Below are 12,918 nucleotides of genomic sequence, written 5' to 3'. Positions count from 1 at the left end.
GGAAAGACTCAGGTGCAAAGAACATTAACTGACTACCCTTATAAGCCACAAAACCCAGAGATGACATCTAGTAACAGAGGGCTATGTATATAAGTTATGATACACACATATCTAAAGTATTACAAAGAATACTGACCTGGAGAGTGCTTTCAACAATATTAAAAGTAGAAGAGGGGGGCCTGGGGGACTCAGTCGGTTGAGCATCCGTCCGACTCTTGATTTTGGCTCGGGTCATGATCTCACGGTTTGTGGGATCGAGCCCCACGTCGGGCTCTGCACTGATAGTGCAGAGCCTGCTTGGGTCTCTCTTTCTCCCTCTCTCTGCCCCTCTCCTGATCACACATTCTCTGTCTCTCAAAATAAGTAAATAAACTTAAAAAAAATTTTTTTAAATAAAAATAAAAGTAGAATAGAAATTCTGCCCAAAGCATCTCAGTTGTGTCTAACTATTTATATACTAAAATACATACAGATGGAACAAAACCACCAGATGTAGCGTGGGCACAGGTGATGCCGTGCTGGGCCGGCCACTTGCTTGACCTGAGTCCCCAGCTCTTCACCTGAAACCCAGAGCTTCCTCCAGCCCACCCGTGGCCTGAGCCTCCTCACATCCCAGTTCTGGGGAGGCGGGGGGGGGGGGGGAGTTCTCCATATTTTTTTTATTTGCTCCTCAATTCTTACGATAAGCATGTAGTACTTTTTTTTTTCCTTAATGTTTATTTATTTTTGAGAGAGCGAGTGGAGGAGGGGCAGAGAGAGAGGGAGACAGAGGATCCAAAGCGGGCTCTGAGCCGACAGCAAAGGGCCCAGTGCAGGGCTCGAACTCCCACACTGTGAGATCATGACCTGAGCCAAAGTCGAACGCTTAACCGGCTGAGCCCCCGCCGGCGCCCCAGCATACAATGCTCGCTAGTAATATTTTTTGCAAAGAGTAAGTGCCTAGATCGCCAGCTGCTCTCTACCACCGTGGACAGTGAGCTGAGCTCCCCAGCAGCCGCCTGCTGTGGATTTTGTAGGAAACCCAGGGGCCGCGGCCCCACTCCCCCCTGCCCCACTCACTCAGTGATCTCCTCGGTGACGGTGTGTTCCACCTGCAGGCGGGAGTTGACCTCGATGAAGTAGTGTTTGCCGTGCTTGTCCACCAGGAACTCCACGGTGCCCGCATTCTCGTAGCCCACCTGTGGAGTGGCCGCGTCAGCAGGGCCCGACCGACGGGGGCCTGCCGGCCACCCCGGCTCAGACGGAGCCACCGGGCTGGTTCCGAAAGAGCAGACTGAGGCGGACCCCGCCCCAAGAGACGGCGGGCAGCCCACCAGCCCTGCCGCCACTCCCCCCGCCCCAAACCCTGGGTGAGCACCGCCGACCCAGGGCCCGAACCCCTGCCCGGATGTCTCCCCAGGGCTCCGCCGAGCCTCTGCCAGCTTCGGCCGGCTTGTCTGGGCGAGACATCAGAGGCACCACCGGATCCAGAATCAATCAGTGCCCTCTCCCCGGCGGACAGGCCCCGCCACGCGTAGCCCGGCCTGTGCAGGGCCTTCTCGTTCTTAAAGGGTTTTCAGAAAGTTCCCCTCTGCTCTACTCGTCCCCACCTCTGGCCACAACCCAAAGAGATGCCACCCGAGACAACCAACAGTGAAGATTCTAATGCAAAATTCAACCCTCATTCAACCGGTCTCTCTCTGGTCCTCCCAGAACCCCATAGTAGACTTCAGTCGGTTCCCTCAAATCTATTATACCATGATACATGGCCTGAGCCGATAAATTAGACCCAACTCCAGGTAAGATTACTCCTCATACGAAGTAACCCAAATGACAGCTCTAAATTAGATCCTAATCAATGCCTCATATTAACTGTGGCTGAAGCCTCTCTGTAGAGCACCAACCCTGTCTTTCAGCTGGGGAAGGCTCTGGAATCATCTGCCTCCTGAGAGGTCTGAGGGAGCACTACTCTGAGAGGGAAAGCAGGACCAAGGCCCGCCGGGGTGCTGGGGAAGGCAGGTGTGAGAAGATGCTCCCACTTGGCCCTGGGAAGGGGAGGCGGAAGTGGGGGCGGGATGCCTGGACTCTGGGGGCGGGAGGGGGCAGAACAACAGACAGCAGGACCCCTGCTAAGGCCTGGCCCGGGTGGGTGCTCTCCCGGGCAGGCCTAGCGGGGCAGGTCACTGCTGGGGGAGCCGCCTCCATGACCCAGTAGAGCAAAGATTAGCAGAAGGAGGATCTGAGAATTCCATGGGTGGCAACAAATGTGATGCAGGGGACGGTCAAGAATGAATGGAAGAAATGCCTTAATAATGCTTCTTAATCCTAACAGAAACCACTGGATCTCATGCCTTTTGTTCCAGGGGTTAGTTGGTGCCACGCAGAAGCTCGATTTGTGCAGAGGGTGTGGCCAGTGGCCTCTTTCCCTCCTTCTTCTCAGCCTTTCTGGACTCTAGGCTTGGCCTCTGGGCCCGGGCCTGACACCTCTGCTCTCACACAGGGAGGACCCCGAGGATGCTACGTCAGCCCTTTCTCCTCCAAGATGGTCCTCCCCCCTCCCTCCCAGAGCCAGTCACTCTGGACCTCCTAGCTCCCTGGCAGACTGTCCACATCTGGACAGCGACCACTGGCCATGAGGCCTAAGCCGGCAGCAGCTCAGAGGGAGCCTATAGGAACAGGCTCCTTGTCTCCACGTGGGAGACTGTTCCTGAAGGCCCCCGCCTTTCACCTGCTTAGCAAGTTTGACAGAGTCACTGGTGAGTCGGGTCCGAAGCTGGGGGTCCAGGTGGGCAGCAGGAGCAATCTCAACCACTTTCTGGTGCCGCCGCTGGATGGAACAGTCTCGCTCGTACAGGTGCAAAATGTTCCCATACTGGTCTCCTGCGGTGAAAGGTAAACCGGCCTCAGCCTCTCCAGGGACCAAAACACTTCGTGAACACCCCCAGCCCCCACACAACTACCGCGGCCAATCAACGCTTGCTCCCAGCGGTAGGGGGCAGCCGGGAAGGAAACCGCCACGGCCAAGGCCTGAGCCCTTCCTGGGGAAGGGTCTTCCGGAGGGACAGCTCCTGGAGGCCAGCCGTCGTGAGCCCAGAAAGCTCAGGCCTGCTCCACTCCTGCCTTGTGCTGTGGCCCCACAAATGCTCCCACTCACCCAGGATCTGCACCTCGATGTGGCGTGGCTTCTCGATGAACTTCTCCACAAACAGTGCGCCATTCCCAAAGGCAGCCAGAGCCTCCGAGTAGGCCCGGTTGTAGTTTTCCTCCAGCTCCTAAGAGGGCAGGCAAGGCGAGCAGACATGGGGCCCTGAAGCCCTGTCTCACCTTCTGCAGGACCACCCCCTTCTCAGAACCCCAGGGTCTGCTCTATGGGTGGCCTCACGGCCTGGCGGGGCTCCCTGCTCTGCTCCCAGCCCTGGGCTTCTGCTCACCTCATAGCTGTGCACGACCCTCATGCCACGTCCCCCGCCCCCGTAGGCGGCCTTGAAGATAATGGGGAAGCCGTAGGTGTTGGAGAACTCATGGGCCTCGTGCAGGGAGGTGATGGGGGCGTCTGTGCCAGGGACCACGGGAACACCTGTTGGAAGACAGGCATGTGGGTCCTCCCTGCCCAAACCCGCCAGCCCCCTCCTCGGACAGCCCCTCTTGAGGAGCCGTACGGCCCCCAGTGGCTCATCCGCCATATGCACCTGCACTGATAGCGATGGCCCGGGCCTCCACCTTATCTCCCATCTTGCGGACGACCTCAGGGCTCGGCCCAATGAACCGAACCCCGGCATCCTGGCAGGCCTGGGCGAAGTCCGCGCGCTCTGACAGGAACCCGTAGCCAGGGTGCACCGCGTCCACATTGTTTTCCTGGGGGCAGGAGGGATCAGAGGAATGAGGCATCTCTCAGATTCCTTCACACAAGCCCAGACCAAACCCTGTGGCTCCCATACCTGCCCCCACCTCACTCGTTCCATTCACTCGTTCATTCACCCATTCACCTGTTCACAGCACTTACTGTGGGCTGGCTTGGGGCCCGGGCCCAGCGTGGGGAAGGCACGGGGTCCAGGCCCAGGCCGGCTCACCTTGGCCACCTTGATGATGTCTGGGATGTGCAGATAGGCCTGCACCGGGGCGAGGCCGCGGCCGATGAGGTAGGCTTCATCTGCTTTCTGCCGGTGCATCTGGCCTGTGTCCTGCTCTGAGTAGACAGCCACGGTGCGGATGCCCAGCTCCGTGCAGGCCCGGAACACGCGGATGGCAATCTCACCTTGGAGGAAAGGGGCAACAGGCCAAGACGTTAGATTCCTGGGTCCTTACAGAAGCAGAGGCGGGCGGGGAGCTGGTGTACAGGGCAAGGGCAGAAGAGGGACGCTAAGGCTGTGCTGGGCTCCTCTCACTGGGCCCAAGGGCACTCACCTCTGTTGGCCACCATGACCTTCTTGATGGGCTTGTACTCCAGGCGCCGGACGTGTGGGGAGGCAGCAGGGGCAGTGGAGGCTCGGCGGATCCCCAGGAGCCTCAGGCCCCCACGGATGGTTCGGAACTTCAGCATCTGGAAGTCAAGAGCCGGGTTGGAGCAGCCTCAGCACAGAGGGTCTCCCTAGGAAGAGTAAGCGTCCCATCCCAGCCCTGCGGCGGCCCCACACAAAAGCCAGCACCCTCTCCCTCCTCAGTTCCCGGCCAAGCCCAACACTCCCTGGGGGGCTGACTGGCTGTAGGGCAGGGCGCGAAGTCAATTCCAAACAGAACCCAGCCCACCCTAGTGCCCTGACAACTTTCATAACACTACAAGCTCTCAAAGCAATCCTGGCAGTGAACCAGAGGCCCTGCGTTCCCTCGCTGTGCATATCGTCAGAGTCCCCTTCGGTGCCCTCTGCGGGGCCCGGCAGCCCGGGTTTGAGAACCTCCCACACCACGCTGACCCCCGTGTCCCTCCCTCAGGGTTCCGCCTGGCCAGGCAATGAGGGTGACGACAGATCTCCCGAGGAGCCCCCCTGCACCAGTGCTGTCTCAGGAAGCCATCCAAGCCTCCACTCAGACTTCAGAAGTGCAGACTTCTTCAAGTGGTAGCAGAAACCTCCTCTTCTAGAGGCCACTTAAAGTGCAGCGATCTTCAGCTATTACCATGCTATCTCCCCCTCCCAGATCCACCAGCAGCCCGATCCTCTGAGATCTGCCTCAGATAACCACCCCCCGGGAGGGAAGCTCTTTCCCGGCAGAGCTTCACGAACCCACCGCCTTGGCCATCGACGGCATACACGCCAGAGAGCAGGCCTGAGGTACAAATCTCGCCTCGTCCTGGGCACCGAATGCCTGCTCTGCTCACGGCCACATGCGGATCTGCAGCTGGGACAAGGCCCCGTAGAAAGAGCCCAAACCACCACACGGGGTCAAGCCGAGAAGAGGCAAAACGCTCCTTTAGGACAAGCGCGGCAACAGAGCAGTAAACAGAAGCGGTTAATAAACCCTTAGCAGTTTCACCTCAGGAGAAAACACAGACAGAAGAGAATAGTGAGGTGGCACTTTGCCTATTAGATTAGCAACAGTGTTGTGCAACAATCAGGTTCAGCACTGGTAAGGCCTATGGGAGACAGACCCGCAGGTGAGGTCTGGAGATCAGGGCAGTTCTCTGGAAAGCTCCCTGGAAACCCTATCAGGAGCCTTTGAAATATTTACACCCCTTGGCCCAGTCGTTACCATTCTAGGAATCCAACCCAAGGAAATATTCTAAAATGGGAACCAAGATGGGTGCAGAAAGATGCTCAAAACAGTATTATTTACAGTAGCAAATAATTAGAAACCACTTATGGATCCAACAGGAAGACATCTATACAAACAGACATTATGTAGCCATTAAAAATGAGTGTTTCAGGGCACCTGGGTGGCTCAGTGAGCTAAGCGTCTGACTTCGTCTCAGGTCATGATCTCATGGTTCGTGAGTTCGGGCCCCGCATCGGGCTCTGGCCTGACAGCTCAGAGTCTGGAGCCTGCTTCAGATTCTGTGTCTCCCTCTCTCTCCACCCTTCCTCTACTTACGTGTGCGCGCTCTCTCTCTCTCTCTCTCTCTCTCTCTCTCTCAAAAATAAACATGAAAAAAAAAATGAGTGCACAGCTCTGGTGACATAGGAAATGCTTATGCTAGAATGTGATGCTACAGAAATTTAAAAGGTAAAAATATGATTTCATGAAGCTTTTTTTTTTTTAGGCAAGGAAATCAACTGGAAGGAGCTCTGTCAGCACATCACTCACTCCTATGTTCTAGAATTGGCTCAGTGTTGGGTTTTTTCCTTCCTTGTGTTTCTCCAGTCTATACTTTCTCCACCAGAGATGTATTATTTACAATTAGAGGCGCAATGAAGACATACAGGAGAGAGAGAGAGAAGATCTTTGCAGAAAAAAAGCTAAGCAGAGCACCTGAACCGTCTCCCCGAGGGAGACAGAGAACTCCGCTATGTCCTGTGAGACAAGCTGCCAGTGAACGAGGCTGGGCCCTCTCCCCACAGCAAAGTGGGGCCACCTCACCTTCCACACCTATTGCCCGGAAGAACCGGCTATGGGTCTTCCTCACCTGTCTACAGGTGAGCAGCCTCACAGCAGGTGACACTGGCCCCAACAGTCACAAACCTCCAGAAGTTTCCAGGGAGGCCCAATCTTTTCTCCCACCTGGGTGGGTTTGCTCCTACCATGTAGGAACTTACCCACTGCCTCGTGTTAAATGCCCCCTCACACTGCCCTCTCCCTTTTCCAGAGACAGAAAGGGATCCCTGGAGGCTAGGTGGACAGTGGGTGCCAGCGCCTCCCAGCTCACAGTGACGACACAGGGAGCCCGAAAAACCCCCAGGCCTCGGTGGCCATTGCACACACATTCTCATGTTGGATCCTCACAGATGCTGCAGCCAGGCCTTCCCTGGCAGTTCTACGTTACATATGCAGAGCCGGGATCTAGGTGGGAGCCTCCAGATGCCCCTGAAGCCATGTCCAAGCAGATCAGGCCCTGGGGTGCAGGAGAGAGCCAGGCAGAAGCTCACAGAGAGGAAAGGTCAGGGCCTTCTTGCCAAAGCCAGAGCAATGGAGAAAGAGGAGTAGAGAGCAGCCCCGTCTAGCTGCTGGCGGCCCAGTGTTCAAGCCTGGAGTCCACAGGCCTGGGACTGCCCCCCCCCCCCCGTAGGGTCCCCACAAGCCGTGAGATCTGGACAATCAAGGCCTCATTTCATCATCTGTGAAACCGGGCACCCCCACTCCCAACCTCGACAGGTCGTCCTGGGGATCGCTGAGTCCGGCGGTAAATGCTGGGCCACGATCACCATCTTCCCACCATCGTTTCTTCCCACAAGAGCACGGGGACAAGAAGGAACCGTCTCCATGCAGCCCCACACAACCCACGCTCCTGAGCCCCCTCCACAGCACCAGGCCCACCGCCCCAGGGCACCTGGCCCATGCGCAGTTAGACCCGCACTCAGGGGGTCGCAGTGGGCCCTCCCCACAGCACTCACTCTGCACCAGCCAGGGGCCCACAGCTGCTTCTGCCCAGGGAGGCCACGGGCCAGTGGCTGCTCCGCCTGAGGTCACTGGCTCTGGCATACACAGTGCTCAGGCACCAGGGTGCTGGAAGCCTAGGTGGTGGCCAAGACTGAAAGCAGGGTAAGGGACACCCACAGTGGCTGTGGGGCCCAAGGCAAAGGGAGGCAGGGAGGTTGGGTCATGCAGGCAGTAGGTGATTCACAGCCTTAAGCTCGCTCCCTTGACCCCCTGGGGCCAGGAAAGATTGCAAGGCAGATGATCTGAGGCAGGACACGAGCCGGCAGGGGGACAGCGGACAGCCGTAAGTGATTAGGACCTGCTGCCACTGGAGGTTAAAGGCACAGAAACATCGGTGAGCAGCCGGGGCAGGGTCCGGAGAGGCCAGTCCGGACAGAAGGCACCAGTCATGCTCCCCTCAGAGCCTAGACACAGCTGTGCAGCTCCATTCACAGCTGAGTCACATGTGACCCCGACACCCCCCACCACCCCCAATGCTAGGCTTGGGACAGGAGGACACAGGGATGAATAAAAAAATGTCACTCCATGGGGCGCCTGGGTGGCTTAGTTGGTTAAGCATCCGACTCTTGGTTTCAGCTCAGGTCATGAGCTCGCGGTTTCGTGAGTTCAAGTCCCACATCGGGCTCTGTGCTGGCAGCCAGGGGCCTGTTTGAGATGCTCTCTCTCTGCCCCTCCCTCATTTGTGCGCACGCTCTCTCTCTCAAAATAAATAAACTTAAAAAAATTAAAAAAAAAAAAAGCTACCTCATTCCCAGAACATCTCCACCCTTCTTAGAACTCGGCTAACTCGGCACCCAGCCTTTCCCCTAGTCAAATTCCACTCTCCTCCCAGACTTGACCCCTGGGGGTAGGGGAGAGCAGGGTCAGCTGCCAGGTGCTTCCCGAGGCCTTTCCAGAATCAACTATAGCTGGGGGAAACTGCAGGGCAGAGGTCGGCTGCCTGGCAGAGCCCTCTCTTGTGGGAAGCGGGACATTCGTGGGTCATGTGTGTGATGAGTCCTCTCTGGGCATGTTGAGTTTGAGGGTTCTGGGATGGGCCAAAGGGAGGGGCTGAGTGGGCAGACTCCCACTCCTCCCTGAATCTCACCCCATCTCCCACCCCTGGAGGGAGGAGAGGCCCCTGTGCAGTGCTTGGGGGAAGTGGAGGCCGGAAGCTGTGCTGCTGGAGGCACCGCGAGACCCAGCAGCAGAAGCAGAGCCCCTGGGGCGGGAGCGGAGGGCAGTGGGAAGGCCACGGAGCACCAAACTCCCTTCCCGCAGCCCTCCCACAGGGGCTGCCTCTGGCATGACACGGGGCCCCTTGCCCAGAGATAAACCCTGGCATCGCAGAGTGTGACCTGAGCGCCAGCTTCTCACAGTGGCACTCTCCCCCAAACAGCCTCCAGAGCGCAGGCCTTCCCTCAGGCACTGTTCCAGGTGGCCTCCTTGTCATCCTCACACCTGGCAGAGAACAGGCAAAGGTGCAGAAGTGCTGGTCACGGGTGAGTGGGGTGGGGCTGGAGCCAGGCTCCCACCACAGGTTTTTGGTTGGTGGATGATAACCAAGAAATCCTCAAGGTCATAGACAGTTTGAGAATCTCCGATTCCAAAGGCCTTGTTAACCAAACTCAGCATCTTGGAAAGCCCTCGTGGTGTCGCATCAGCAGACCCTCCCTGACACAACTGGAACCCTTCAGCAAGGGAGGCGCTCGCCAGGACAGGACAGCCTCGCTGGGCGGGTCTCCTCAGGAGGACAGGCCGCTCAGATGCTGCCAGAGCACAGCGGGCCTTGCTCCTGGCTGGTGATGCTCAGGGCAAAAGTCTTCTCTGACCTCAGCGATGGGGACAGAAACGGTGGGTAGGAGAAAAGCAACCATCCCCGAAGATCTCATCCCGGTTTCCTCTCCAGAGAGCTGACAGTCCCAGAGAGGGCTGTTTGCTATTTTTTGCAAATGCCAGCTGACAGATCTCTTTCCTTGGCCTCGGGTTGTGCATTAGAGATGGGGAATAAGACGGCTTTGACTCTCACTTGGGACGTGTAAACAACGCCTTGCAGGCAAGCGTGAGGCGCTGCGAAGCAAGGGGTGGCTGGACACCTGCTTTCTCCCGCTGCCTCTCAGCAGGACTCCACGGTTTCTACTTCTCCCCGAGCTTCAATTTCTCCTCCAACACTGATCAATACGCTCAGTGTTCCCCTTCCAGAAGGTAGTGATAACAACCAAGTCAGGAAGGTGCCTAAAGAACCTGTGGAAGGAGGTAGGGGGAAGGTCTGGAGACCTTCTGCCCAATCTCGATGACCTGCCCACTTGGCTTCTACGACACCCAGCACTCACCATGCTCCACCTACGTGCCAGGCCGGTGCAGGCAGGTGGGGACACACGGTGACCAGCAAACCCGGCAGAGCCTCTAGCCTTTACCAGGTGCTGGGCTCCGCGTGGGATGCTCCGCAAGTGCTAACTCACGTAATAGGCTCCTTATCGCTCCCTTGTACAGATAAGGAAGCAGGCAGGTGGGATTAAGTAACAGCCCACGTCACCCAGCAGGCTGCCCTCCAGAGCAGGAGCTCTGATCTCTCAGGGCACATGGTGTCATGACCAACCAGCGAAGTAAGCTGTGTCCTTTATCAGAGGCACAGTGTGACAGGCACTTGGAAACCAAAAACCAAAAAACCGACTCCTGATAAAAACTGTGTCACTGGCCTGAACTTCCTGCAGGGCAGCCAGTGGCTCTGCACTTCTCCCCCCCCCCCCCCCGAGGGCAGGCTAACAGCGCCAGCAATCATGTGTCCCCGATAAGCTAGGACAGCTTCACTTACTCCAATAAATCATCAAAATGTCCCTAGACATCTGAAGTCCCACGACTTCCGACCAAAACTACATCTCCCAAGCTGCCTCTTGCAACCCTGAGCAGCACAAAATTCTGGTGTCGAGCTATCATCATCCAAATTTTGGTCCAGACAATATGACCACTGTGCTCAGGGTGTGTGCGCTCCCGGCCAGAGGAGCCAGCTGCGGCCCAAGTGTCAGGCCCCGGAACGTTCCTTCAAGGATCTGTACTGAGTCCACCCTAAATATCCCTGTTCTTTACACAGCACCTCCTGCAGCCTCAGAGGACAGCTGTGGGCAGTTGGAAAGGGAGGCACATTCGGAAGGGAAAGCCATGGCCCTGCTTTGGGAGTACCTGGTTGATGGCAGTCTTAGAAGCCCACAGTCTGGACTGCCCACCCCCAGTTCCCAAGCCCCTTAGCACATCCAGGTCAGAGGTGTGTAGGAGGGCAGCCAGAGGGAGTGAGGAGAAAGGACAGCGGCCCAGAAATAGGCCTCAGGAATCTCCAAAGTAACTAACAAGATTCCTATCCATCTACTCTCCCGACCCTCCCAGCACCAGTACCATTATCGTGCTCCTTCCCCGGCCCCCAGTTGGCCTCAGCAGTGCCAGCAAAAGCAGGTCAAAACCAGGACGGAGTTCTTGGCAGTGGACTCCAGCCGTAGCAGAAGCGAGCCTCTGATGGGTGGGGCTGCTCTTGGGGAGTTTTCTCTCCAAGCAGCTCTGCACTGTCCTCAACGTGTCCAACGGGGCCCCAGGGCTGGCGGCCAACAGAGACAGATGAAAGGAAAGGACTCCGTTGGACTTTGCAGGCAGCAGCAGCTGGTATTGAAGCTCCCGAGAGAGGCTTGACTAAGGCTGAGACATCTGGGTAGGGGGAGCGGAAGGGAGGACAGGAAGACAGTGAAGGTGACAGATGAAGAAAAAAGGAAAGCGAGAATACCAAAGACAGAGACAGGAGTAAAAACAGCACGTGGCCTGGGGCCACACAGCCGGCTCCTACCCTGAGAGGCCACTGTGGTTCAGAACCAGCCGACAAGGCTCCACAAAACCCCCACAGCCCCTGATTTAAGGCAGCAGGCAGAGGGGAGAAGGTGAAACAGCCACACTGGGACAAATGGCACTGTGTGGGCTGCTGGGATTTGTGGGCAGGGGGAGGGAGGCTCAGAGAAAGGAGGTGAGCAAGGGGTCTGGGCCTGCAGGGCAGCAGCAGGGAAGGACAGGGATGAGGAGGGGGCAAACTGGCGATACAGTGGCTGCCCTGTCCCAGCCTCGGTCAAGGGCAGGGACACTTGCAGGTTGAACACTGCCCCCTGGTGCAAAAGGAGAGCTACGGCCGACCTGCTTGCCCAGGTACCAGAACGTCAGAAGGCCACTTGCCCTGATTTCTCCACATCCTTTAGACTCACTCAGAAAGGCATTCCTGGACACCCAACCTCCTTGGCGAGCTCAATACCCACCCTGGGAAAGATCTGTCATTGTTCTTGCCACACCCTACTGTCCTGTCTGTGGAGGATGTGGGTGAGGTCACATCTGTCCTCAGAAAGGAGCAGTTAATGTTGTAATGATTCGTTCACCCATCCCACAAGACATTCTAAGGACCTTGGGGACAGGATCCTCAGTCTATTTTGTCCTTCACTGTTTCCCTAGCACTCCATACTGTGCCGGACACCGAGATTAAATGTCTCAGGAATGAATGAACAAACGAACGAATGAATAGGTCACAAGAGTCTCCAGAAACATTTTGGAATGCTGAGACAAAGATTAATATGGCCTGGTCCCCCCTAGGATCAGCACACACAAGTCAGCGGGACATACAAGTGCCCCTTACCACAGATTAGAGCCCAAAGTGTTGACAAGGATGTTTAGTTAAAAGGGCAAGATCAGAAAAAGGTGGGAACCAGGAGGACCGCGCAAGGCGACCGGCACTAAAGCCTCCATTCTGGACAGTGGCTGGACAGTGGCTTTTCAGGGAGATGGGACACCAGAACAGAGCAGGCATGCAGGCAGTCCAGGAAGGTCCCTGACTCCTTCACAGCACAGCACTCCGGCTGGAGAGTCACGCAGGACCTCCTCCCCCATGTGCTTACCCAGTTCACCCTAATCCCAAGATGGCAGGAAGTAGATGCCACTGTATGGACTGAACTGAGTCCTCCAAGGAGATCTATGCAAGTCCCAACCCACAGCACCTCAGAATGTGACCTTAGTTGGAAACAGGGTCTTTACAGAGGTAATTAGTCAAAATGAGGTCCCCAGGGTGAGCCCTAAAGGCAATATGCTTGGTGTCCTCATAAAAAGGGGAAATTTGGACACAGAGAAAGACACAGGAGGAAGATCATGTGAAGACACACAGGGAGAAGACGGCCACGTGTCCAGAAAGATGCATCTATAAGGATTGCTGGAAAGTACCAGAAGCTGGAAGATAAAGGAAAGATCCTCCCCTACAGCTTTCAGAGAAAACAAGGCCCTGCCGACATTGATTTTGGACTTCTGGCCTCCAAAGCCGTGAAATAATAAATCTTTGTTATATGTTTGGGGACTTTGCTATGACAGCCCTCAGAAACTAACAGACCCAGGTTCCCCACTAATGACCAGAACCTACAGAGA

General features: G+C 56.6%; 1 protein-coding gene across 4 annotated transcripts in view; it reads right to left on the bottom strand.

Moving 5' to 3' along the window:
• PC (pyruvate carboxylase) overlaps positions 1-12,918 on the bottom strand; it is a 101,498-nt gene that overhangs the window by 18,948 nt on the left and 69,632 nt on the right. For all 4 annotated transcript variants that reach the window (XM_049615715.1, XM_049615722.1, XM_049615705.1 and 1 more), the window contains 7 exons: positions 4,384-4,519; positions 4,050-4,234; positions 3,669-3,834; positions 3,411-3,556; positions 3,134-3,251; positions 2,708-2,859; positions 1,060-1,178 (listed from right to left, as the gene is read on the bottom strand). In XM_049615715.1, the coding sequence (XP_049471672.1) occupies positions 1,060-1,178; positions 2,708-2,859; positions 3,134-3,251; positions 3,411-3,556; positions 3,669-3,834; positions 4,050-4,234; positions 4,384-4,519 (1,022 nt within the window). The remainder of the gene's footprint in view (positions 1-1,059; positions 1,179-2,707; positions 2,860-3,133; positions 3,252-3,410; positions 3,557-3,668; positions 3,835-4,049; positions 4,235-4,383; positions 4,520-12,918) is intronic.

This window comes from Panthera uncia, chromosome D1, assembly GCF_023721935.1.
Source record: "Panthera uncia isolate 11264 chromosome D1, Puncia_PCG_1.0, whole genome shotgun sequence".
NCBI lineage: Eukaryota > Metazoa > Chordata > Mammalia > Carnivora > Felidae > Panthera > Panthera uncia.
Note: the sequence above shows the minus strand (reverse complement) of the source record. Positions and strands in the feature narration are given on the sequence as shown.